Here is a 20227-nt window from a genome sequence, read left to right on the forward strand (position 1 = left end):
TAAACCAATTTGGTTAAGACATTCGTTACACAATAAATGGTAAGGTTTAGGAAAAGACCACAATAGGATTATACAACAGAATAATATTTAATTTCAGTTCAAATTGGATCAATTTTACAGTGCAAACCGGCAGAAAAAAATGTTCAGGCAGAGTTTTGTTCTAAATAGTGGTAAGTTAATGAAAGTTATTATCTGTCTAAAAGACTTAAAAGATAAACAAGCACTCAGTCGCAGTAAGGCACCTGAAAAAAACATTACAACCAATTAAAAACTGGTCCTCGGAAGACAGGACAATGAGGCGAAGGTGTCTTTGGCTCAAAATCATTCATGTATTTCCCTGCCGTCAATTGAAGAATACTGCGGGGCAAACTTATACACAAATTCAACAATCATACCTTCCCTTAAACTTCTGAACAGATTCATTAATTGGTGTCCTTTCCCTTTTCAGAATCTATGTCTATAATGAATGTTCATAAAGTGTAAACGATTACAATTTGTTTGAGCTAAGTACTACTAAAACTAATCAGAAAGGGGATATAAAAGTATAGTTTTTCCATTGAATGCAATTGCAATTCAACATATAGGAACTCGTTCAATATTTCAAGAATAACAGTCTTTACGGTCGGGATCATTGCGCAAGTCAATTAAACCATTTTACAGCCTACAGGCAGTAGAATAAACCACGTTAGGACGAGAAGACAAAGTCATTCTGATGTGATTAGTTGCAGTCTAAGTATTCATTACCATACAACATTAACATAACCGTCCTACGTAGTGGTTTGGTCGGTCATATATTAGCTGATGCATTGATGAGAGATGAGAAAGAGAAAGGGCACAACTTGTAGCCTGTTCCACTGTAGAACTTGTTCTGAAACTCCACCCTGTAAGAGAAAAGCAAAGTCAACATGCAGCAACCTAGTTTTCACCCCCCTGTCCCGTCTCTCTCTACGTCGCTTCATCAACAAACCTGTCCCGTGGTTAATCTACACAGTACATGAAGCAAACACATTTTGATGGACGGCGTGGTTCAAATTTTCCATTTAGACACAAATGTCCAAATGTAACGTGCAGACGGCCGTACATTCACTGAGCTCATTCATTCCATGTAAAGGACGAACCCTTTTCATTTCGGAGCCTCACTGATCTTAAACACCCTTCAGCCATGAATCGACTTTGCATTCAAGGGACAAAATGTATACACCACAAATACACAGGTTGAGATTTACTTAGCTGAACATATCACCTTTTGTTATGTTAACACCAACAGTGAAAAAACAAGAGGCGAAGGAAACTCTTTGTTTCAACTAAAGATTAAGTGCATTCCATGTTTAATCTGATTTTAGAGCCATCTTTCAAACCTTTTAATCATTTCAGATGAGCTCTACAGGTTGGAACATTAAGTTGTGTCATATTTTAGTGGCAGCTTGGAACGGGAGATAAATGTCTATTTGCAATGTAATTTATACAAAAGTGAAGTAATTCAGTGTGATCTTTTGTTGGTGTTTTGGCGTTTGTATAAAGGGTCTTTTCAGAACATAAATGATTAACTAACTTAAACATGGGGAAAAGCGATCACTCATATCGCTCTTCCTCTTCTCCTCCCCTTTATCCTCACCAGTGCAGACGGAGCGCGTGCAGGAAAGCAGAGAGTCCCTCCATCACAAGCAGGATTGACACGGTCAACACAGCAAAGAAGGCAAAAACCACAAAGAGGACTACAGATCCCACATAGCCCTCCCACCTCAGGGCAATGCGCATCACCATCACCCACAACACCTCTGACAGCTCTGTGGAGACACAAATAACCCACCGTCAGACAACCGTCATGTGTGTATGAACAACTGGCTGGAAAAAGACCGACTAGCATGAGTGGGACGGGTTTTAGAGAGGAAGTCTGTCTGTGAGTGTGTGTTTGTGTGCGTCATGGGAGTATGTATATTGTGTTTGCGCGTGTCAGAGTGAGTGCCACTCACGTGCATGTGCCAAACTGAGAGCCCAGAGTCGGAGGTAAGAGGCCGTGTTGGAGATGCAGCCCAAGCAGTACTCTATGGTGTGGATGGCCTGATGCATGAACTTGTCTGCGACATCAAAATCCTGCAGACGGATTAAACGTTTACACAATCCCAACAGCTCGAATGAATCCTTTTAGTAAATGAAGTCAATCAGCCTTCCTGCTCACCTCTTCGTCCACAGCTCCTTCCTCCGCATCCCCTTGACGGGTGTTGATGGAGCCTTCTTCGGCCACCAGCGCGCGTCGGTCTTCCTGCTGATGTGGCAGAGAAGCAGAAATCCGTAAATACTCTAAAGAAAAAGAGTTTATCGTTTTGTCGAACACAAACTCACCACTTGACGTCCTCGTCTTTTGAATGCGAGGAATTCATACGTGGGCTTCCCAAGCAGGAGAACAGGGACAGCACACAGGGCCAGTACCACCAGGGTCTTCTGCACAGCAATCTGCAGACGAAGAGTTACAGGAACGTAGTTTGCACTTTAGCACCTATTTCTAAGGAAAACATTGTCGTTTCGTCGTGTTATCGCACATGTAGTTCAGAATCATGCAAACCAAAGCATGCAATGATTGTTGGGGGTCAGAGTGCTTATTATTTCTATCTTCCACAGGATAGACGTGACACCCCACTCTAAAAAGTATACATGTATGCATAAAACAGCTGCCGGGTCACTTTATTATACCCATTAGAGTCTTTCCAATAGATACATTTCTCCTCTGAAACTTTGGGACAAATAAATAACCGTGAGATCGGATAATATAGATATAGATATTAGCTGTGAACTAGCAGTTTTTAGGCATCTTCAATGGGATGCTCATACTGTCCAAAGAAAAAATAAATAAAACCAGTGATTTTCACTCTTCAATATACATGTCTGACCTGCTTAAAAAAAAGCTGGTGGATACATTGTGAAACTTGGGTTAAACCATAGCGGTTACTTTCACAGGAAATAAAGAAACCACACACCTGCCCTTCGTAGAGCTTTGGGTTGTCAGGGTTGTCTGTGAATAGGAACATGTCTATGAAGTGGATAAGTATACTGGGAGCGATTTTGGAGTGAGCCGGAGTGTAGGCGATCCACTTGAAGACCACCATGAACACCAGGTAGCCAAACAGACACACCATGAAAAACAGTTCAGGGATCAGCACAAAGAACACGCTGCCTCTCTGGCCAAAGTGCCTACGGCGAAAACAAACCGCGGAGACGGAGATTAGCGAAACCAATATTCATGTGAAGGCAAGTCAGAAAGAATGGAGGTGTACTCAAGACACACGGGAAAAAACAATATACCAATAATTGAAGAATGACAAGCAGACTCCAAACGTCATGTGAATGACACCGATGATGACGGACATCTTCATCTTGTACGAGTTAAGGAAAGTCAGTTTGTTGTTGGACAGCCCCCACACCTGACAAAAGACCAGAAAGAATGAGGGCGGGTCCAGTGACGACATGAAATAATACATGTGATGCGTGTGACGGCCGTACCGGGTCGATGCCAAAGGGATATGGAGTGGTGAAAACACCAGGGACAACGGGATCCATGGATAAGTACTGGTTCCCCGCCAGGACCGAAGCACTGAAAGAAATGACACACTTAAGTAAGATGGAAGAGAAGCAATGTGCGTAGAGATTGGAAAAGCGCCGATACGATGCGTCCTCACTTCCATTTGTTGCTCTTGAACATCGGGCCGACGTGCCACGCAGAGCTGAAGGTACTGAGGCCTCTGCTGAAGCACTCGTTGTAAATGGCCCCCGTGTAGATGGAGAACAGTCCCATCAGCAAAATCAGATACCTTCCTCCAAACATCATCCTCCAGATCTGGAAAACACAGGTAACCATTTCCTTTCAGCATTTAATATACACAGTCTGAAACCTGTTTAGGTTGACAGACAAAAGTAGACAGCACTGTGAACCCAGTCACACAAGCCTTAATCCTTGTGTTGAGCTGCGTGTGTCCGAGTTACCTCATTGTTGTTTTTCTTCAATTTGGGGTCCTTCTCCTCAAGGACCATCCAGAGGGCAGCCAGAAACATAAGTAAGCCATGACCCACATCCCCAAACATCACAGCAAACAGGAAGGGGAATGTGATTATGGTGTACACCGCTGCAGAGGCATCGAGGGAAAAAACTTGATTTACAATCCACTCTTCTTTGGCTCCAATTCTGAGCATCATCGCCGTTTTCATTTTCAAAGTGCAATGAATGAAGAAACCTTCTCGAGCTGCGCGGACGTACCTGGGTTGACTTCCCGGTAGCTGGCCACGCCGTAGGCATCGACGATGTTCTGGAAACCAGCTGTGAAAGAGTTGATGGGAAACAGGGTGGGTGGAGGGGTGGAGGAGGGCAGGCGGTTGTAGAAAGAGTCAACGCTGCTTCCACTCTTCCTCTGAAGACAAAAGGGAGAGAGTTGGAGAAAGGTGAAGGAGGGTGAGAAAACGGGGTGGTTCACTCATCCGTGTCAAGTCTCCCCGTGTGCAGCTCACCCCCCCCTCTCTCAGAGCGCTCTGCAGTTCCGGCAGCTTGGCAACGGGACACCAGGCCTCGGCGATCAGGCATTTGTCCGTGACGGAGGGGCTGCAGAGATTCAGCACCGTCTGGACCGCCTTGCACTTCTGCACGCGCACTTTCCACTGGGGGAGCACGGCCACCGCCCGCATCAGCAGCTGCTGCAGGAAGGACTCGGTCTGGTGCAACACCTGGAATACAGGGAAGTGAGAGCGACTCAGGGAAACGCACCGCTGACGGAGAGAGACGCCGCCCGGCTATTTTAAACGGCGCCTTTTTTAAGCTGCACTTACCGATTTGATATCTTCGATTCTGCCCTGAAGTCCCTGGAGAATGTCCTCTCGCTCAGCGGTGCTCTCAGGGTACGCAAACGTCTGGGTGCGGAAGCTGTGAGGCAAAATAAAAAAAGATATTCAGGCATTGTAGGCAGGAGAACGTTTACAGTGGAGGAAAAAAAAAAGAGAAATATAGAAATGATTAGATAGGTAGACCCACCAATCGCAGATCTTTTTGACTTTCTGTCCAATCTGATCTCCCCAAAAGGAGATGAGAAACACTGTCCATTGCACCATTTCCCCCTGCAAACGTAGACGAAAGCTGTTATTATAGCAACAGCTGTTATTAAACACCAATCAGAAGTGACTTTCATATCCATGTCTTAACCACGGCAGTTCCCACCGTGTCAGGATGCACAAGTCGATCCTCCATTTCTCTGAAATCCACGATGATATAACCTCGACACGCCCGCCATAATAACCGCTCAAAGGAAGGCACCTTCCACGGGTGGACCACTCCTGCCACAAAACTAAGAGACAGAATACATGGAATGTAGTTAAACAAAGATCAGGTTGGACATTTGAAAAACGATTCGATCTACCTGAGGTGGATGTCTTGGCGGTTATCGAACAGCCCTTGGCTTTCCAGTACAGGTGGAGGTGCCTGTGAGATGCAGCCAAATAAGTTCAAATGGAGTTTTAGTTTGCAGACAGATTGTTCACACAAAAACGCAGTCGTTTTTGCAAGGTTTGTCCCCACCAGTGAGGCTGTGAGAGTGTGCGTCCTGGTCAGGACTCCTTGGTACTGACAGAGCTGGGTCAGCTGAGCCCGGAGGCTGTCTCTGTTCCTGGACACCTAGTGAGACGCCAAAGACAATCGGTCGTGAGTTCAACCTCTTTGGACACTGTGCCAATAAAGGAAACCCGAAGGCACGTCATGGATTCAACATCGCGGTGGAGCGCTCGCCTCTTTGAGCTCTCTGGCCAGCCTCTCGCACTCCTCCTCTATGGTGATGAGCTCGCGGGGCTGCGGGGCCGAAGGGGTCGGACACGGAGGAGGGAGGGGACACTGCATGGGTGGAGACAGTGAGCGATTGATCTCCTGCTCCAAGAAGGCTGAAGGGCAGATAAAGAAGGTCACGAAGGAAAAGCTCAACCAAATTAACAAGTGGAAGAAAAAAAAAAGACCCACACAAAAAACAGAGCTGGCGAACAAAGAGTCAATACTTACCGACGGTTTTCTCGAGTTCCTCACATCGTCTGACCTCGCCGACGAACTTCCTCTGAAAGGAGTTCACACTCGGATTCAACTAAAAGGCACCAGAGAAGAGGCGAGAGGAAAGGGGTTAATCGTGGTCATCTGATTACACTCTTTTGCTGCTTTTCAGTGACTCAAAAAGACGTGATCGGTCCACCAACTCGTCTGATCTCAGATTTAGAAATCCTGCAGATTCCAAGTGACTCAATAAAATAATTGATTCAGCTCATGTGCGTAATGATCACATGCTTGCAATAGCCAAAACACATGAAAACAATCTGTGGCTCTCACTCCGAGCACTTTGGTAGGTACGCACGGAAAAGCATTCTGGCCCAAACAGTCGACGACCAGTTCAGGATGCAAACGCGTCTTGGATCATTCACCCACAAGATTATTATCCAAGAATTGATTTAGCTCACATCTCTGAATTCAACCAGGCCGAGTTCTCCCAGCTCGCTGACACAATTGTAGGCGGATCCTGACTGAAGAAAGAGCTGCACCAGGCAGACCTCCTCACTGCGAAACATGGAGCCCATAACTGCCTGCACGGGGGAAAAAAGGACAAAGTTTTATTTACCAAGAAACACAGTCCAATGTGTCCCAGGTACGGACGTTTACAGCGCCGTATTATTGAGGAAGTTCAGAGGAACGCAGTTATTCTCACGGAGCATTTATTTTTCCGTCGGATAATAAAAGCCTTTGTGTGACAACGGAGAAGTTCGTGGGAGGAAACTGAACAACAGGGAAGTATCATACTGATACTGAGTGATGAACGGATGACTTCCCACTTCTTCGGATGGCATTTCCATTCTTGCGCAGACATGTTTCTAAAAACAATGTGGCTGCCAGATAAATCACTCTTCAATAGAGAGAAAAAAAAGCATTGCTTTATAAAAAAGAACACATTTCTTTGTGAGCTAATAAATTAAGAAATGCTAAAAGGAATGCACTCGGGTACAAAATAGCTGCAGTGAACCCTACTTTTATGAAGGTTATGTGTTCAGATCGCGATGGTGTTAGTTTGTTCTGGTGTTGTTGAGTTGTGATCGTGCTGCATTTCGTCTGACATTGTTAATATAAATGTGGTGGACGAAATACAGCAGCAGCACAGACAACTGGTCTCCATAATCAACATTAACTTGTATTAATCCTGGTTCATTTTTTTCCCCCAGGACATTTGTATCAGACTGTATGGTTTTAGTTCGATGCACTTATAAACTTAACACTTGAGACATGAGACATGAGACCAAGAAGAGACTTTCACGAATAATAAGTCAACGTCTACATTTTATGAACTCATAAACAGGGCAGTAAGTCTCATTTTAATCTGAAATAAAACTAAAAGATTCAACTCTCAACCGTTAAATGAAAGCTCGTGATTGACGAGGGAAGTCCCGTGACGGAATGTAAATGAAGCGCAAGGTTTTGATTTGCATCCCGACAGCGGCGGTCTGTTTCACGGCGGACAGCTGGAGGAATAAAACGGTTGTTTACGCGCACAAAAAAGACGCCGGATGTCCCCTCGCTCACCTGCCCGCCGGTTGGGGTTCCGCTGCACTCGAATCCGCTGCGCTGTCCCGGTGCCGAGGGACAGACAGACCGCTGACGACCTAACAGAGCGAAACCAGGCGGCTTGATCAGAAGTTGTGGGTTTTGTTCTCCCACTTCCTGTTTGTGGCAGTCACGTTGTTGCGGTGTCACGTGACTGCTGACGTCCGTCACCGGTTTGTCCACGAGGGCTCCGCGCGAGACGACGTGACCGTTAGTCGTTTTCCAACGGACGCGACGTGTTCGGTTATAGTATTCTATTATTGCAACGTTAAGATGGTATTTAGTTCCGCTTGATAAACACCAGCGTTAAAAAACGTAATGACACGAGTGGGACGACCAGTTTAACTAACGTTGTTACTGTTAACTTGGTCATTTCCGGGTTACTCATTCCTGAAGCCGAACACGTCCGTTAGTTTAAAATGTACCGTTAAAAAAACTAAAATGATGGAACAAATACTCAAAAACCGGTTAAATTACTCATTCTACTCATTCTCAAGTAGAAATTGTCAAAAAATTAAAAAATCTATTTAATCAAAGCACCACGACTTTTAAATGAAGGAGAATACTTCAATTGTGTTACTCTGACATTTCCACAAGTTGTTTGTGGCTTATTGACTCAAATCCCACTGTTGTCTCACGTCAAATGAACTACTATTGAGGTGAGCAGAGGACTCTCTCAAACTGCACAACATTCTGCTGCGAAGCTCAAACATTGGTGAAATAATAGCACACCAGCGGTTTGACTTCATCACAGATTCATGTAAGGCAGATATGGACAATTAAATATTTAGGTTGTGGATTTCAGGAAGAACAGAGTCCCACCTTCCCCCATCACCCTGTGTGACTCCGTCACCACTGTAGATTTCTTCGGTTTCCTGGGCTCCATCATCACCCAGGACCTCAAGTGGGAGCTGAACATCAGCTCCATCACCAAGAAGGCTCAGCAGAGGTTGTTCTTCCTGAGGCAGCTGCAGTAATTCAACCTCCCACCCCGGACAACGGTTTGTGCCCCTTCCATCTGGCAGGAGGCTGAGGTCCATCAGGACTAAGACCTCCCGCCACACCAACAGTTTCTTCCCGTCCGCAGTCGGGCTCATCAACAGAGCCCGGTCCCCCACTGACTATAACATTCCACCGGTCACTCTCCTTCACACTGCACACGACACTTGTTTGCTGGTGCACTTTATTTTTAATTCTTAAATATTTTAACTTTACTTTTAGCATTTATTCCTTTATTTTTAAACTAACCCATAGCATTATATTTTATCATCTTGCACTACGGTCTTGTCGTCCATCGTCATACTGTCTGCTGTCACGCACCAATCGCAAAGTCAAATTCCATGTATGTCAAACATTATGGCAATAAACGTTTCCCGATTCCTCTGTGCTCATTGTTCTGATCTGACACATGAATGGCAATACAAAAGATATTTTATTTTATTGTAAAAGGGCAAAGCGGCAATGGGTAAAACAGCAAGGAATGAGAAATATACAATTGGAAAACGACAAGTTTAAATGGAGTAAAAGAAACGGTAAATTAAACTAAAAGGGAGGTTAAACAAGACTACATTTTTCAGATGAACATGAATCTCAAACAGCTGTTCATTTTCCTCTTAGTTGTTCTGTACATTACTACAGATGTATTTTCCATTTAACCCTAACCATAATGTAACAAAGAATGTCACTGAGTGAACCAGGTTGTTGTGACACCAATTAGTCGTCAACAATGTACCACAACACTTGAGTTGTATTAGAATGAAAAATAAGACCCCCCCCCCCCTCCCAAAAAAAACTACAGTAAATTATAATTGCTGGCAAATCAGACAAGAACAGTTTACGGGCTTTGCATCTCATTTCACATCATTTACATGTCAGACTCACAACGCCAACAAACATTTTATCCTAACCATACTGCCAGATTCATACGGCAAAAAATATCACGTGGTCTCATTCCTGGACACGAGGACTAACACACTAAGGAAGCAAAGTCGGCAATGATTTCTCTCTACAAGCCCGTGTCCAGAATAGTGACTGCTCAAGACAAAAAACGTTTTACTCTCCTCTAAGTAAGTTGTCATGTATTACCCTACAAACTGTATACTTTGAGACTTCTATCCATTCCTGCGGAGGTCAGGAACTGAGCGTTCTCTCCAAAGGCCACTCCGGTCACCAATCCTGTGTGGTCTACAATAAGAAAGGCAGAAACCAGGTCAGAGAGATGCGGCTTCCAAGCACCATGTGACATACATACTGGATTTGAAATGATATTTTGCCCTCACTTGTGAAGTTGAGGACCTCGGACCACTGTTTGCAAATGTAGACACGGATGTCGGACCCTCCAACTGCCAGGTAGGTTCCGCTCTGGTCAAACACGAGCGACTTCACCTGAAGCAAAAATAAATAAAGATTGAAATTGAGATTGAGTCAATGTGCTTGCTGAGCTCATACTTGTAATCTACTTTGTTTTGCTTCTTCCAATTTTTCACCTCATAGTTGTTGTCCAGAGTGATGGTCTTGAAGTTCTTCAGTTTCCTCAGATCCCACAGTTTGATGGAGCTATCCTGGGCTCCTGAGCAAAGAACCGGACAATGATGTTAGCGTTTTTAAGCAAACAGTTATTTATAGATCCAAACCCCTTTGGTGCAAAAACAAGATGCCAATAGTATTTTAACGTATTTTGGATCAGTGTACAAGTAAATGCAAGTGCAGCATTTTGTGTTGTTCCTGAATGTTCCTGCAACCCCATGTAAAGACCTGATCAGAGGTTAGCAGCAAGACGGTGTACAAATGCACTGTTCTAACCTGTAGCCAGATAATATCCATTCTCAGAGAAAGCGATGCTGGTGACGGGGCCAGAGTGGCCGGGGAAGTTGGCCACGTTGGTGCGCTCCTTCAGGTCCCAGATCTTGATTTGGGAATCAGCCGTCCCAGTGCCAAAAATGAGACCATCGGGGTGGAACTGAGCACAGGTGAGAGCTGTAGGGGTCAGAGGGGAAACATTACCACCTGGAACAAGAGAAGTCCACCTCACACTTCCAAATACACAGACATTTCCACTGAGGCACTTACCACAGCCAGCACTTTCATCAGTAACCTTGGTGAGGACTCGCCCAGTCTGGATGTCAGAAAAGGCCCAGTACTGCAGAAAATTGGGGACAAATGTGAGCGTGGTTAACCAGTGGAGTGTTTTAGTGCTAAATATACACCCACACACTATAGGTCGGTCAGCTCACACACCTGATCCTCAGAGGAGCTGAGCAGGTAGTCTCCAGTAGCATGAAGGGAGAGTCCGGTGACACCTCCCTCGTGGGCACGCACCACTTGGACACAGTTACCCCCGGCGACAGACCACACGCGAATGGTGCTGTCCGGAGATGCAGAGAAAACCACGGACTAGAGGGGGAGAGATCGCAAAAAAAAGTTACAATGACTCAAAAACTGTTCTTTAAGTAGTCAGAGTTTGTTTGTTGGAGAATGAATTTGACGGGTTGATGCTTGAAAAAAAGCCGTACCTGGGATGGATGGTAAATGACAGAGGTGACCTTCTTGGTGTGACCCTTAAGAGTTGCCACAATCTGTTCGTCGCTTTTGTCAAACACCACCACGTTCTTATCGGCTCCACCTGAAGAACACGACAGGATGGATATCAAACTATAGTCTCCAAAAGGATTTGTGTGTTAACAAATCCCACACAAAAAACAATGAGCATTGGATGAGATCAATATACCGGTAAGAACTTTGTTGGTGTCTGAGGGACACAGATCCAGAGCCAGAATACCAGGGACACTGGCACTATGAAGACCCTGAAGGCATCAAAGAGATACGTTGTTGACATCATGCTCATCAAGACAACAAAACAGCCCTTTGCTGAATAAGGAAACATCATTCATTATACAGACAGATAGAAATCAAAACTTACAGCATGAGAGGACACTTGGCGGTATTTGCTGAGATCCTCGGCTCTAACGAGCTCCTCTGGGACAGTTTTTCCTCTCTGGAGAAACACATTAAAGGAGTGAAATTGAGTCTGAGTGCATATTACATGGTACCACAAGCATTATGAACTTGTGCAAGATAAACTTTACACAACATTGCGATATCAGAAGGAGAAATGGGCAAAGGAAGGTAAATGAACGATTACAACCCCCCCCTTAAAAATACCTTCTTTCTCTCTGTGGTGAGGATGGTAGCTTTGTCTTGAAGCTGCAAACAGGCATATGGAAAAACATATTAGACCTGCTAAAGAAAATGCAACGCTTATAAGATTTATGTAGATAAGAAGAACAACTTACCTTTTGAATGATCTCCGGGGTCATTCCAACCTGTTCACTGATCTCCATGGGCTCTCCGCCCGCACCCTGAGGAACAGGGCAGCAGCAGAACGTCAGAATGGATTTAAATAAAAATGTCTTATGTCGACAGGATAGAATATAAACCACTCACTGCTGCAGCTGGCTGGGAGGTGGGGATTGCCTGAGGAGCAACCAATCCAGCCTGGGGTTTGAGTGTGGCAAGAGCTGTAAAACAAAAGTAGACCCCATTAGGAAAAAGTTCCTCCACAACGTACATTTTTGTGGATCAGATTCTGGACAGACGGATGTTTGTACAATAGAGGGCACAACACTGTTAATGCACCTTCTCTCGCAGCAGTGACCTCTTTGGTGAGCCGAGCGATGACTCTGCATGCAGCATCGTGTTGGTAAAGAGCATGAGAGAGTTCTTGGCGAGTTGTCTGCAGCTGTTGCCGCAGGGTGAAGCTGTGGAGCATAACAGCATCCTAAAACAAAGAGTTCATTATATGGTCATTTCAAGGGAAAAAGCTTTGTTATAGGAGGTACAAATCTGTTATCAGGAGAAAACTAAATGGTTGTTTTTTCTTGCTTTAAATGTTTAAAATCAGTGGACTGCGAATTTGTTCAAGCGGCCCCCCCAGATTTAGTCAATACTTCTGTATACACCAGGGCTCCATGTTTGTATTGTACACACATCCTTGATAAAACCAACATTGGAATGTTTGGTTAGTCTCATTCTTCAAAAAGTCATGATTTTAATTCAAAATAAGAAAACAGCCCCCTAAGGGCCTCTGAACTAAACGGTTTCTGCATTAGTCAAATTAGCTCATAATTCTTAAATTCAAAACAAACATGTTCTGAAACAAATTGTTGCAACAAAATTGACGATGGGATTTCGTTGGATTTCTCTTGAGCCGAAGAACAATACCTACCCACTCATCTTGAAGGGACTTGAGAATGGCAGGAATGCTTGTTGCTGATGGAGCCTTTGGTCTAATAGGATGGGACACTAAAACAGAGAAGTCACCGATTTTAAATCATTATTCAAGTTGGTTATTTATTGCAAATTCTGAGGTTTCAATAATGCATGCTGTAGGATAAGTAATATATAATAGTGAGGATTATAGGGGAATAAAACAATTTGTCAGTTGACAAACTAGCAGTTCGCAACGGTGTTCATGGTTTTTACTTTCTGTGTTACTATGGTGGGTTTGGAATGCTAATCGGATGAAACAAATCCATGTTAGGCATTAAAATATTTTGACATGACACGTTTCATCATTTTGAGATTTTATACAAAGAAGGTTTTATTGAGAAAATACTATCTATATTACTCAATCATAAGCCAAATACCTTATTTAATATAAATTCCCCATTATTGGCTAAAAATATATATTAAATCAGATAAACACTATCACTTTTTAAACCCCTCAGTAAATACATCAGCTACGTCTGGCTATAACAAATGGCGTTTAATGAAAGTTATGTGTTGTAGGAACTGCTTTAGAGTAGTTTATTCATTCATTCATCCATGGTCGGGCGGTGCTGTGCATTTGAATTACATCGAGTGATTACGCTGCGTTCGTTTAGGCCTCCGGTTACATGAACTCACAAGCCCGCAACACGGCGTAGATCTCGAGCTGCTCCCACATGTCTCACCTTTGATATCGACGAGCTGCTCCTCGGACAGCGGTTGTCCGTTCATCGGGTCGGTCCCATTCTCTGCGATGTACTTCTCGATCAGCCGGCGCTCGAACACCTGGCTGGACACCGGGGAGACACACGGGTGCTCCGGGACCTCGTTGGAGACTAGGTGAAAAATGCATTTACAGATTAAAGATCGCAGGATACCGAAAATGAAACGACGACAAGCAGGACGGACCGACCAACATTAGCAGAAGACGACACTGCATGGCCGTTAGCGCTAGCTAAGTTAGCAGGTAGCATTAGCGCGGTGGCTAGCTAAGCTATACTTCCTCCGTCACATCGATCAATCCAACTTCACTTACTTGCACAAACCAAAGACATCTTTCCAACAGAGTCCTTATAGTCTCTTCTACGAGTTGGGTTTTGCTAGTAATGTGCTTCGATAGTTATTATCGCTAAAGTAAGCTATGCTTATGTTTTCGTTTAAGTGGAAATGGCACGCTGTCCTTTCATTGCCGCTACAAACGGACTTCTTCTTCTACGCTCCCTTCCAGCGCTCAGCGCCGCAGCGGCTCCGCTGCCCCCTAACGGCGGGGAGGCGTTAAAGAGAACGAGCCCCGTTGGGCTTTCTGACAATTCCTGAAAATAAATCACAGGTAAATCATAAGCAAATAGCAAAATAAGAAACAATTGTCTTACGAACGAGCTTACTGTACATTAAAGCAGAACATAATCAAAAGTGTGTGTTAAACATGAATTTATTGTCTAAGAGGTAACGTTTTGAATGTTCAAAAATGTCACAAGCCAAAGTCTCTAATCTCTTGTCAATAGAAAGCTTTGGTGATGATATTATCCCATACACAGAGTTTATAGAACAACAGGCTATTGGAATATGTGGTAGATCATGTTACAATTCACAAAGCTATTACTACAATTACCTTGAGGGTTAATACACTATCACAGCAAAACCACTGAACCGCTGAGCAGACATTGAACATGATATTAATTGTTGTTGCATTTGGAAATGGTGGATGGAAAAAGACATAAACAATCTCTCTATCACTGTACAGTACTTTAGAATTCCCTTTTGTAAACCTTTGAATAATCGCAACTCTTATTTCTATGTAGCCCTAGACATCACATCACAAGCACACTCGTACCAACACTCAGCAAATACAGTGCAGATCATACTGGTCCTGAGGGTCTGGAGGTAGGTAACAGCAGGATATTTCAGGAGCACCATCCTCAGTGTCAAGAAATGTGAAATAGGAGACAGATCAGCTAATGCTCAAACATGAAAAAAGGGCATGCAATTATCATACCATTCAAATTAGGCTAATATGCATAAAGGCACAGGTGGGGTATTTATTTTCATAATCCAATACTGTAGTTGCTCCATATCTTGTTGTTCTTCTTCTTTCTTCTTGTTGTTCTTCCTTCAGCTCCAGTTCTGTGTTTTATAAGAAGTTGAGTTTTTCTGAAGTGTAAACACTGCAGGATTCAGAGGTGTCCCTGTCTAGTGGCAGAGTGGAAAAGTAACCTCGTGACGTGCTCCTCCTGCCATTATCCCCATCTTTTTTTATCTGGAATTTAACACAGTCTTCAGAGGAGTGGAGACAGTCCGAAGCCCCGGGCATCAAAAAGGAAATCCTTCTCTCTTCCTCATTGTAGTGAGATGAGTCCGGCTAGGAAGGATTAAAAAAAACACACACACGCTGTATATAACAAAACATTTTAGGCTGTGATATACAAACACTCACAGATAGAGTGCGTTATTACCTCTGAGGTTGAATGACGACGAGGACGAGGGGAGCTTGTTGCTGCCGACGTGTTTGCTTCCTGATTCTCGGCTCTTGCGGTTCCTGCCATAACTGGACAGTAACCCTAGAAATACAAGCGGCAGCACACAAGCACAAGTGGTACATGTAAATATACGATGCTAACAAACCATTTGAAGCTAACGCACAGAACGTGTTGGCTGATGTAACTGCGTCGATGGGCCTTACGGCGTGAGTAGGACTGGCTCTGGGGGTGCATTTTCTTGGCGTTACAGGCGGGTCAGCGTGCGCGTGGTAGCCGGAGGGCCGAGGGCTGGGCTGGCTGTAATCCTGCAGAGGCAAACACGCAACAAACATGTAGAAGTCACTTGGATTGGTGACACGGCGGTGAGCAGCTCAACAACTGACTTGACACAATGATACTAATTGAGACGCTTCGTTTGAGGTGACACCCAGACCTTTCAATCACGTCATAAGATCTACAGATGGTTGACAAATTAAGAAAACAGAACCGTAAGGTGACACACGGAAAGCTTTAATGCCCCGTGTTATGGGTTGTTATTAAGATATGTGGGTCTTTAATAGACGAGTGAAGAGCGTTCTTGTGATAGACACCACTGTCTAATTCCGTCTCTATTCATTTGTTCCTTTAATTTTTTGCTTGTCCAATTTTGTTGTATGTCTGCTTCAATAAACCTCAACAGTTTAGCAAAACCAAGGCCTCAGAAGGCTTTATCCACATCTGAAGGACTGTCAATAAACACACATGCCAGTCTTCCTTATAGATTGCGTTCTGTACAATCTATGATATTGATTGAGGATGAATTGACGCTTAAAGAGATAAATTATTCACATACGCAGTAGAGCTCCAAAAGCCCTTCTGATTCATAAAGTCCTGTGATGACTCTGTTAATGCCATATGGCTATTTAATCTGTTCCACATAAACTCCCTACATGGTGGAGGTTATGTAATAACTGACACTTTCCCCAAACCTACATACAAACTCTGAATTTAATTGTAACTGGTATATTTATTTGTGGGGGGGGAGGCTATTCAGTGTCTTTAATCTATAATCAGAAACATAAGACAGACTGATATGTTGAAATTTGAAATTGCATAGAAGGAGTGCAATGTGTAAAATATTGAAATCATATAAAATATGAATTGGACTTTTATTGAATTTTTCAGATGTGTTCATTAAATTACCAAACCGACTAAATGCCAACATGAGAAAGAGCGTATTTATTTTGAGAACAGGACAGGAAGCAACAAAGCATACAGCCCCCCTCGGATTAATCACCCCACCTGCCCAACTGTCTCAAACAGCAGCACCAAACACCGCGTTCTCCTCATTCCCTCACCTGGATGTTGACCCTCGGAGGGTTGGCTGGAGGCGTGCGGTTTATTCTGAGGACAGCGACGAGCTGCGACAGGCTGCAGTTTGGATATCGCCTCATGAACAGGATGAAACCGACCAGCGACACGAACAAGCCAGAAGGGACGGTGATGGATCTGAGAAGCGCTCGCCATCTGCCTCCCTTTTCTAGGAGAGAGCAGACGTGGGGACAGATGTCAGGATTAGGAAACAAGAAATTTAGAATGAGACAAAAAAACCATCTAAAGACACCCTGTCACTCACCAATCACCTGCAGCCAGGTGGAGGATACCAGGTTGCCGACCACGTCCCTGATTTCATAAAACCCGTCGTGCCTTGAATTCAGCCTCACTATGGCGACCTCGTTGATGCTGCCATTCCTGACCAGCGAGATGAGGCCCCTGTAGCGCATGTCGTGGTCCAGTATGTGGCCCTCACGGATCAGCTGCACTGGGCCACGGGGGGGTTTGGGGTCAAAATGGCCCGGGGAGGATTCGTCAAGGAATCGGGTAGGGGTAAAAATGAGGTGGACATGCGGGACAGGAAGAAAGAGGGGCAGGTTTAGAGACTCCTTGGTAAAGCGGGTGACATTGAAGGAGTGCTCTGCACCCAGGACCATGAACACAAAAGACAGGGGTGGAGAAGGAAGGAAATGCGACGACATGGCAGGGTGTTAGGTGGAGGGGGAAAGATAAAATATAAATGTTATAGATGACGGGACCCTTAAGTTGAGGTAATTCCTAAAGGTCATCCTGTCATCTTCCGCCGTTGCTCACCGCGGACGCTGAGGGAGCTGCGGTGCAGGACCCTCCCCTTGCTGTCCCTCACAGTGTAGTTGCCCTGGTCCGCTTGCGTCACCCTCTCAGCCACCCACACTTTCCCTGCGCGCAGCCGCCCTCGGCCGGCATCGCTGGTCACGGGGTCGGTCCGGTTCCACAGAAGGACCGGCATGGCCTCCGGCGGAGCGCCCCGGGGAGAGAACTCCAGCAGGGAGCCGTTTTCGGGGATGCTGTGCTCAAACTTATCGCCGTATTTTCCGTGGTAGGACTTGATGCATTCTGAAGCAGGAGGAAGGAGTGAGGGACGAGAGAGAGAGGCAGAGAACGATCAGCAGGATGGAAAGTAAAGTACACGTAATCCAAAAGTGTGTAAAAAGTTAGCTTTTTATTTACTCAACTACAGTGACACTAAAGCAGGTTGCAACAGTTTTGACTCGCGACCCTTTGATGCTATTCATTATAGTTCAGGTCCACTGAGGACACGTTTTATTAGTGATGTATTTTGAAAATAAGGCTGGACTTCATAAAATAAGAAGAATGTCGGACCTGAAACAATCAAACGAACGGCCTCGTAGGTGAATCCAGAGACCAGTTTGATGGCGTAAAGCCCCTCATCATCGTGAGTCACTTCTCTCAGAACCAGCATCCTGTCTCTGGTCCACTCAAACCGCGGGTCCTTCACCTGCAGATGTACAATTTATACATGTGTGAAACTGGTGACGACACACATAACAACAAGTATCAACACACTTCAACCCACAATGGTTTTGTCCAGCAGGACGCGGCGCGGCCCCTCGGGGTTTGGTGTAAAAGTCACCATTCTGGATGAGGAGTAAACCGGCAGACGGAATTCCCTCCCAGCACAAACAATCTGGGCTTCTTCTCTTATACCTGCAGTAGAGAAGGAAAGTCAGTCCCCTCTTCACAGAGCATGCTTTGTAGGTGAGGGGAGTGTTATGCTTTTCACTCACTTGATGCATCCCATGCTGTAGGGAGAGCAGGACGAATCTGATTATTATTCATCATCTCCAGCAAAATGATACCATTTCATATTGCAGCACAAAGTTGGATTAGAAATGGGTTTGTAAATTGTGCAGTAATTAATTTGTTTATGGAAAGACGTACTATGAAATTAAATAATCCCCTAATTCATCTCAAAGAATTTGATTATGTAAGTAACCTTTAATACTGGTGTATTTCTATTGATAATGGCACATAACAGCTGGCAGCTTCTTAGATAGTGAGAAATATGATTTTATTAACATTGGTTCACTAAAACGGTACGTCTTAAAGTGCAGTAGATAGTACACAAACAATTGATTTACAGCAGGGATTCTTACGAAATTGGTTTCTTCACAGGAGTGGTGTATACGAATCATAAAACGTTATTAAACGATCAGTTACCGATAATTTAACACGGTGCAAATGTACCAACGCGACATTCACCAACGTACCCAGAGAGATAGGAAGGGCCGAAAGGAAGGCGAGCATGGCACTGTACGACATCTTCACCTGTAAAGACAGACCGGGATGGTTTTCATCAACAAGCACGGGGGAGTGAGGTCGTCACCCATCCTCCCTCATACTGCGACGCGGCGGACCTTCGGCCCACCGGCTATTGATACACGCGGACACGCGTCACTCCGGCGAGAACTCACCTGGATGCGTGGAGAATACAGTACATCCACCGCTGGGTACCTGCGAGCGATTATGGGACGAGGAGATAACAACGTCCTCTGCAGAGCGCGCATGTGCAGTGGGGTTCGCTTGGTTTATTTAAGGAAATGGTGCCCTGTATTCTGTGCAGCTCCTACGCAAGATGCGTCACATGCCTCCGTTACGTTGGTCGGATCCTGGGTGTAAGTCCGCCATTGGCGCAAGAGAATGCCCGGTTACTACGTGGGATCCTCCCGGTGGGCTGGACACCGAACACCTTCTCGGTCATTTGCGAAAAAAAGTATTTTATTAAGAAAGTACTGTCATTTCTACATTCATTCTCAATGTATAGATGATTTTAGATCAAAACATTACTTCAGTTAAAAACAATGCAATAGAATATGTGTTATCATAGACACATTAATCCGCATGTATTCAGCGTATCAACGCGTCGGTTTGTGTGCAAACAGCGTCACAACTGGTTTTAGTGGTTTTATGTTAAACTGGACCGCGGAAGCCCCGCCCATTAGTAGTGATGGGAAGTTCGGATCATTTTACCGATTCGGATCTTTGAATCTCGTTCAGTAAAAATGAACAAATCTTTTTTCGAGTCAGTGGTAAGATAAATTCCTGCATTAAAATAATGTATCATTACAGTCTGGATGATTTGAAGTGATCATTTATTTTCACACTAGCATTCAATTATCACGTCATAACTATTACACTGCACTAAACTGTAAGTGTAAATGTAAAGTGAAAATAACAAAACCAGTCATTATGACTTGTGAAAGAATATAATTCACGTTTAAAACTAAAAACAGCGGTCACGCGAAAGGGAATAATGTAACTGTTTCCTCTACTAAACCAATGCAGGTCACGTGAAAAACGATCTAAAGATCTGTATCCGGCAGATGAACGAATCGTTCACCTCCCGACCGTGTCTTCGGGTCAATGTTTCGTTCATCTGCCAACCGAGTCTTCGGGTCAATGATTCGTTCATCGTTCATTTTTCACGTGACCTGCATAGGCTCAGCACTGGTACCACTTGGTTGGCAGAAGGATCGTTTTCCACGTGACCTGCATTCAACGAATCATT

At 44.5% G+C, this 20227-nt stretch overlaps 3 protein-coding genes across 3 annotated transcripts; all 3 read right to left on the reverse strand.

The window, feature by feature from the left end:
• Positions 1-68: 68 nt before the first annotated feature.
• tcirg1b (T cell immune regulator 1, ATPase H+ transporting V0 subunit a3b) lies at positions 69-8041 on the reverse strand. Its single transcript, XM_040172521.2, has 21 exons — positions 7583-8041; positions 6472-6594; positions 6026-6104; positions 5762-5910; positions 5555-5650; positions 5397-5458; positions 5198-5324; positions 5015-5097; positions 4813-4906; positions 4498-4710; positions 4250-4400; positions 3979-4118; positions 3675-3832; positions 3499-3589; positions 3301-3419; positions 2976-3189; positions 2344-2454; positions 2180-2266; positions 1974-2094; positions 1616-1787; positions 69-881 (listed from the first exon to the last, which is right to left on the reverse strand). The coding sequence occupies exons 2-21, from the start codon at positions 6586-6588 to the stop codon at positions 788-790; spliced, it is 2478 nt and encodes an 825-aa protein (XP_040028455.2). The 5' UTR covers positions 6589-6594; positions 7583-8041; the 3' UTR covers positions 69-787.
• Positions 8042-9016: 975 nt separating this feature from the next.
• On the reverse strand, positions 9017-14214 carry prpf19 (pre-mRNA processing factor 19). The gene is made up of 16 exons (XM_040175236.2): positions 13905-14214; positions 13555-13704; positions 12828-12904; positions 12239-12380; positions 12047-12120; positions 11896-11961; positions 11765-11806; positions 11523-11597; positions 11331-11406; positions 11116-11225; positions 10841-10996; positions 10673-10742; positions 10406-10579; positions 10090-10172; positions 9883-9988; positions 9017-9787 (listed from the first exon to the last, which is right to left on the reverse strand). The coding sequence occupies exons 1-16, from the start codon at positions 13921-13923 to the stop codon at positions 9690-9692; spliced, it is 1518 nt and encodes a 505-aa protein (XP_040031170.1). The 5' UTR covers positions 13924-14214; the 3' UTR covers positions 9017-9689.
• Positions 14215-14282: 68 nt separating this feature from the next.
• Positions 14283-19345, reverse strand: LOC120818285 (uncharacterized). The gene is made up of 11 exons (XM_040175235.2): positions 19134-19345; positions 18930-18987; positions 18447-18461; positions 18236-18366; positions 18022-18157; positions 17473-17754; positions 16961-17299; positions 16683-16864; positions 15549-15650; positions 15322-15426; positions 14283-15227 (listed from the first exon to the last, which is right to left on the reverse strand). Exons 1-11 carry the CDS (start codon positions 19224-19226, stop codon positions 15000-15002), a joined length of 1671 nt encoding a protein of 556 aa, XP_040031169.2. The 5' UTR covers positions 19227-19345; the 3' UTR covers positions 14283-14999.
• Between the last annotated feature and the right edge of the window lie 882 nt (positions 19346-20227).

This window comes from Gasterosteus aculeatus, chromosome 4 (assembly GCF_964276395.1).
Source record: "Gasterosteus aculeatus chromosome 4, fGasAcu3.hap1.1, whole genome shotgun sequence".
Classification (NCBI taxonomy): domain Eukaryota; kingdom Metazoa; phylum Chordata; class Actinopteri; order Perciformes; family Gasterosteidae; genus Gasterosteus; species Gasterosteus aculeatus.

Excerpts from the sequence above, each read along its gene's own strand:
- tcirg1b (XM_040172521.2), bottom strand. The coding sequence starts at position 6,588 with ATGGGCTCCATGTTTCGCAGTGAGGAGGTCTGCCTGGTGCAGCTCTTT. Across the intron at positions 3,590-3,674 it reads TTCAAGAGCAACAAATGGAA|TGCTTCGGTCCTGGCGGGGA; the intron begins GTGAGGACGCAT and ends CATTTCTTTCAG. Across the intron at positions 3,420-3,498 it reads ATCCCTTTGGCATCGACCCG|GTGTGGGGGCTGTCCAACAA; the intron begins GTACGGCCGTCA and ends GTCTTTTGTCAG.
- prpf19 (XM_040175236.2), bottom strand. Across the intron at positions 12,121-12,238 it reads GGTCACTGCTGCGAGAGAAG|CTCTTGCCACACTCAAACCC; the intron begins GTGCATTAACAG and ends TTTGTTTTACAG. Across the intron at positions 11,807-11,895 it reads CCCCGGAGATCATTCAAAAG|CTTCAAGACAAAGCTACCAT; the intron begins GTAAGTTGTTCT and ends GCCTGTTTGCAG.
- LOC120818285 (XM_040175235.2), bottom strand. The coding sequence starts at position 19,226 with ATGCGCGCTCTGCAGAGGACGTTGTTATCTCCTCGTCCCATAATCGCT. Across the intron at positions 17,755-18,021 it reads CGTTCGTTTGATTGTTTCAG|AATGCATCAAGTCCTACCAC; the intron begins GTCCGACATTCT and ends CTCCTGCTTCAG. Across the intron at positions 15,651-16,682 it reads CTCCGAGGGTCAACATCCAG|GATTACAGCCAGCCCAGCCC; the intron begins GTGAGGGAATGA and ends TTGCCTCTGCAG.